The sequence below is a fragment of the Pholis gunnellus genome (genome assembly GCF_910591455.1).
Source record: "Pholis gunnellus genome assembly, chromosome: 7".
Classification (NCBI taxonomy): domain Eukaryota; kingdom Metazoa; phylum Chordata; class Actinopteri; order Perciformes; family Pholidae; genus Pholis; species Pholis gunnellus.
This window is the reverse complement of record NC_136533.1, coordinates 27,133,247-27,139,246: the sequence shown is the minus strand read 5'-3', so window position 1 is coordinate 27,139,246 and position 6,000 is coordinate 27,133,247. Positions and strand designations below refer to the sequence as shown.

Sequence of the window (6,000 nt, the reverse complement as noted above, 5' to 3'; positions counted from 1 at the left end):
AATAATCAATGAATTAACTATAATTTGTTATGCCGTGGAATCCCGCACGGCAAATGCGTCCTGATCACTGCAGTCTAGATGGTCATTCACTGACTGCAGGTTTTCACCCTTCCAAAACAGCCTGGATCCTGCATCACCAGGCCTCGTCAGAAAGTTATACAGAATGCAGGCTGCCACAACCAGTGTGTCCACGGTCTCCACCGACATGTTTATTGTATTTAGGAGGAACCTGCTCTGACCCGAAAGAGGTTTTCATCCTCCAAACGTATCCCAGCATAAGGGGCAAATGTTGACCCGTTGATTGGAGGCTCCAAGATGTTGGAACATGGGGCCGGCCCATACGCTATAAGAACAACATGGCTTGGAAGCTGAGTTCTGTTATGTAAATAAATGTAATCAGAGCTTTATGTGCTAATTAGCGGAGTTGCGAGTTACAGGTTATGAAGGTTTAAAACTCCAAGCGGGGCGCTCTAGCACTCGCCTGTACAAAGGAATGAGAAAACTGTAACTCTGAAGGACACGCTTGGGCAACTATACACTGATATCAAATCTTGGAGTAAACTGCCAGCTGAGAACAGTACGTACCACAGCTTGAGATAGCAAAACGTAGATTACACACTTTGGAGCCTGTTAGGCTAGGCTTTCACAACACACGCACACACTGAAGACGCATCGAAGGAGGATCCCGGACGAGAGCCAGTGTGAGCGGATATGCTCAGTGCTCCAACCAGGCCGTCGCTCTGCTAAAATCGATCCCGCCTGCAACTTGACTTTGACCAATGGCTCCTTTAAGGAGAACCTACAAAACTTACCGCGCTGCCGTGTCCAAGCGCCTTTTTACGTTGCTCTCAATCGGAGAGGAACTGTCAGGACCGTGCACGTTTAACTGCTCGGCTAATATCTCTGTGATAAATAAAACTATTGCTTGAATCTAAGTAAACGCCTCGAACTCAATTCGTTAAGTTGCTTTTAGCGACAGTTCCTTTCGGCAGTTGTCTTAAGGATTTCTGCGTGTAGATTGGACAAAATGCTGATAAGCAGTACAACCTTGAGTCAAACCAGTTGCTGACACCAAGTCCAGGAAGAAATGGAGAAATCTTAAGTTTGGGAGATTTTGCTTTATAATGGATCCCTACTTTCTCACAAAGATCCTGGCCATTCGGAAGAGACTTGGAGGCTTGCCATGACAAGAAAGAACTCCTGCATTAAGTGCGTTCGCAGACAAAGTCTAATGTTGTTGAAAGACCAAGATTACATTTTGCCTGACGCATGAGACTGCAGGGAAGCAGGTTTTCCCTGAGTACCATGTGTATTTGGAGCATTTGGGAATGAAATGTATTCGTCATTGTGTCATTTTGTTTATGGCTCCTTAATTTGTGATTCCTAGAATTGTAAAGTCACTACAATAAGGGGCCAGGCTTCATATAGAGAGGTCATCAACAATCTTGCAGAGGTGCTCCGAGAACAACCAGCTGCTCAACGTCAGTAAAACCAAGGAGCTGATTGTTGACTTTAGAAAAAAAAAAGGCGAAGACGCACACTCCTGTCTACATCAATGGAGCTGAGGTGGAGCGAGTGAATAGTTTTTAAGTTCCTGGGAATCAGCATCACAAACACAACCAGGATAGGAGGCCTCTACAGCGGGTGATTAAAACCGCCCAACACATCATTGGCACCCATCTACCGAGCATCAGTGATATTGATGACAAGAGGTGCCTGTGAAGAGCTCAAAAGGATATTATAAGACAATACTCACCTCAGCCACAACCTGTTAACCCTCATCCTCCACAAAAAAAGTTTTGTTTTTGTTATATTGCAAAATGGGTCTACAGAGAGCATCTTGTCGTGCAACCCTGTTGTACACTGACAATTAATGAACCGTGTACTGGTTCTTGTACCTTGACCTTGTATGTAGTAGCCAGTTTTTTTTGTTTGACCGCGATGCTAAGAGAAGGCTGGTGAAAAGTCTATCTGTGTAGAGATTTATGGACAACCATTATGGCTCCTTGCATGTAACGTGTTGAAGACCATGAGTGCTAAGGCGAGCAAGTCAATCACTTACCCTGGTATATTGCACTAACTTGTCACGCTTCAATTAGCAAGTGTTTTTGCCTCGACAAGTCCAAATATCAGCAGTCAGAGTGACTTGTTTACTTGTGACATGTTTATCATCGGAATATAAAACCCAAAGTTAAGAACGTCTGGGGAAGACCACGATAAGTGCAATGTTGTCAATTTAAGATATTTGTAATATACTGAAGAAGAGCCAATGCACTTGCTGTCGTGTATTATATACAGTCAGCATATGTGGGCAGAGAAATGGACATTTCAATATAACCTTGGACTTGTCAGCCATCTTGACTTCAAACTTCCTAGTTGAAGCTGGGCCTCTTTATTAACAGCTATTTTTTATAGCTGATACATGAGGGAATTGGAAACCCACCTGCTAAGTGGTACATGGTGTCCCAGTATCATATTATAAAAAGTAGTGTTTTTCACGTGGCAGGGGCACAAAGTGGCTTACAGTTACGTTACACAGAATTAAGCTTAAAATATAGGACGGCCTACTATTCAATCTTAATGTTAACATCACAAATACATGCTTAATATTACAGAGAATACAATGCAACACAGCTCTAGGCTAAAATAAAGATGAAACAGAAATAAAGGGTAAAGTTCACCAAGCATTCTTTATTGACTCGATTCATAAGAAGGCCTCAGAGGAGTTACAGGAACTGGCTTCAAATGAAATACATGAAATGTTCTCATTGCATCGCCCGTTTTCACTAATCTGACTTCTCACCTCCAAACACACAGAGAAAATCATGTCACGCTGGTGAAACTACACATCAAAAACAGCATTTCCACATCCCGGGACATATCAGGTCGTCTCACACTCATCAGAATTTGAAATTAAGAATTATTAAGATAAAAGACTAATTCGACACATTTCCCCGGCAGAAGAACAGTCTGCAGTGAAAAGGTTATTTCAGTTACACAATAAATATCATCTGAGTATCAGTGTTGTCCACCTCTTAACAGTTTGATGTCAGACTGAATGCACTACGCTGGCTGTCTGTGGAGACCTCAGAGGAAATGTTACAGCCTCACATCTTATCTCTTATAAAGGAGTTACACAATTCACCTTCCCTCAACCGGCCTCACCCGGTTCTGCATTATAGTTTATTGGTTTCCTACATTTCCAAGAGGTTACCCCAGAAAATACATTAAAATGTGCCTCAAGATTTTTTGAATCTTAAATAAATAGAAAGTTGTTTTGGGTATGAAAAGGAAAAATGATAACGTCTCAAAATTGGAAAACTCTTAACTGCACAGATCACAATTTCTTACGTATGCAGACAGAGCTGATGTTAGATTTGTAGTCGGCATTTCTGAGCTACTCAGGCAGGAAGGACGTGGACAGACGAGTCTTCACGAGTAGAACTTACTGTTGTTTATCTTCTTATCTTTTGTCCTGGGGTGCAAAGAAAATACAGCGGAAAATTTTAGAAGGGACTTTATCTCATTTAAACCACCTGGCTTCCCCCCTACGCGCCATGGAGGTTTGAGGCTAACCTGTGGTTCTCCCCGGTGCTGCCTTCTCTGGTGAGCGGGTTGTGTTGGCGCGGGACGGCGGAGCGCTGGATGTTGGTGTGCGTGTCGTACAGGAAAGGCTCGCCGCCGACCTCCGCCTGCTTTTTCTTCAGCTGGCTGGAGGACGAGTACAGCTCCTCCTCTGCTTTCTGAAAGGACAAGTCGTGTGATCACGTTCACCGAAATCAAACTGCAGGTGTAAATCGATACTGATGTGCTGTGTGTGTGTGTGCGTTTGCTCACCCCTGCTTGTTGAACATTGATGTAGACCAGCAGAGAGGCCAACTCTAAGTCTTCACTGTAGCCGTTCTTCAGAGGTACAGAGCGGTAACCTGAGGAAACGACATCAACCAATCATATCAAACTACTGAAACGATCATTGTTGTGGCCCATTTACTACAAACCTCATCTTATTTACATTACTGTGGTAGAGCTGATTCACCTGGTCGGAGGCCGAGGAGGGAAAAAAAGCAGCTGTGGGCCCTCACCGTGGGCCCTCACCGACAGACTGTCTTCACTGTTATTTGCAAGTGATCAGATTTGTGTGTCCAGACATCACCGGCCTATCTGCATGGGTGGCTGTGGTAACGAGGTAGGCGTCAGTAACTAAGCAGCTACGCTGGTGACTCAACCTTTCACCGAGGAAACAATTGTGCTGTCAAGTCGCTGTGTAGAATCAGGAGGCAGGTATACTTTGCTATTGGTAGAGTATCAATAAGTTTACCTTTGTTACGGCGGCGGTATTTTCACGAGGTTACGCAAGGTAATTGATGATTCTAAATTGCCCGTAGGTGTGAATGTGAGCGTGAATTGTTGTCCGTGTCTTTGCGTCTCCCTGCGATAGTCTGGCTGAGGCCTTGACCCATTTTTTTAAAAGAGTTTTATTTGGCAGGGACAATACACACTATTAAAACATTCATGTAAATGCGCCAGAATTAGCCAAGAGGCTATTTTTCATATATAGTCCACATTTTACTCTTTGGCCTCGTTTTTCACTCTGCACCTCTATGGAAACAGCACAAGCATGGCTAGAAGTAGAAAGAACTCAAACATGTCTTTTGTACAACATATATATATATATTAGGGCTGTGAAATGATTAAACATTTTAATCAAATTAATCACAGGTTTCTGTGGATTAATCATGATTAATCACATATTACCGATTTTTGTCATTATTGTGCGTCTTTGCGGTGCTTTGATGCTCGAGTCCCCCGTTGCCACTCGCAAAACTTCCCCTCGTCCTCAACAATATTAATCGGTCTACAGCTTTTTGCAATCCATTTGGCAACTGTGCTAGTCAACTTGTCACAGGCAGACTTAGTGAGGGAACTATACGTTGTTCAGTGAGGGTGGTTTGGCGCATTCCACTTAAACTCCCCTCACCGACCAACGCATGCGTAGCGTTGAGATGGTACTTTAGGCTGGTAGTGCTACGGTGAAACGATAACGTCTTCCCGTTTACGTTTACGCCCCTTTTCCTAGAGGCGGGAATCGCCCCCTCTCTACGGCAACACTGATGGGACATATCTTCAACACCAGAAAGGACAAACATGAGACAGTCTGTTACATGCGTTTGTTTGGATAGCAGCTAACGTCTGACTGCATTAGAGATGTTTTGATTGAGACCTGTATGCTTTTGCTTCGATTATTGTTGTGTCCCCTTCGTGATCTTAATGTTTTGGATATATCCTTCCACTGCATATTGCAGTCCCTTTTGCCTTTTTAGTTTTCGTCTCGCTTCCCAGCTGCGTTGAGAAGCGCAGAATTTAATGTTTTTAAACAGAATCTTCTTTCATACAAATGTTTTTTTTTTTGTGTGCAATTTTAAACAAGACATGTAAAATAAAGCGATTTTGATGAAATAGCACAACATTAAGCTTTAATTTGGTTGCTTTTCATGACGGAATATTTCGTCAAAATCTATCACGCCACGGACAAGGGCAGGCTGCAGCGCATCATTCGCTCTGCTGAGAGCGTGATTGGCTGCAATCTTTCCGTCCCTCCTGGACTTGTTCGCTTCAAGGACCCTGAAGCGAGCAAGAAAGATTGTAGCCGACCCCTCTCACCCTGGACACAAACTGTTCGTGCCCGTTCCATCTGGCAGGAGGCTGAGGTCCATCAGGACCAAGACCTCACGACACATGAACAGCTTCTTCCCTTCCGCAGTCGGGCTCATTAACAGAGCCCGGGACCCCCACTGACTCTGTCATCCTCAGGACAATTCCCTACCGGTCACTCCCCTGCACATCCCTTCTAGGTTCTTATTTAATTAGACTCGACACTTTTACACTACACTTACATCTCACTTGTTTATAGTCCTGTTATCTGTTCATTTGTGCACTTTATTATTTTATATTTTACTTTATTTTATATATTTTTCTGTACATTTTAATATGTCTCTACTT

At 43.4% G+C, this 6,000-nt stretch overlaps 1 protein-coding gene across 1 annotated transcript in view; it reads right to left on the bottom strand.

The window, feature by feature from the left end:
• Positions 1–2,671: 2,671 nt before the first annotated feature.
• plcg2 (phospholipase C, gamma 2) overlaps positions 2,672–6,000 on the bottom strand; it is a 44,698-nt gene continuing 41,369 nt past the window's right edge. The window contains exons 31-33 of the mRNA XM_079162353.1: positions 3,838–3,926; positions 3,577–3,743; positions 2,672–3,475 (exon numbers count right to left, since the gene is read on the bottom strand). Coding sequence (XP_079018479.1) covers positions 3,433–3,475; positions 3,577–3,743; positions 3,838–3,926 — 299 coding nt within the window. The 3' untranslated portion in view covers positions 2,672–3,432. The remainder of the gene's footprint in view (positions 3,476–3,576; positions 3,744–3,837; positions 3,927–6,000) is intronic.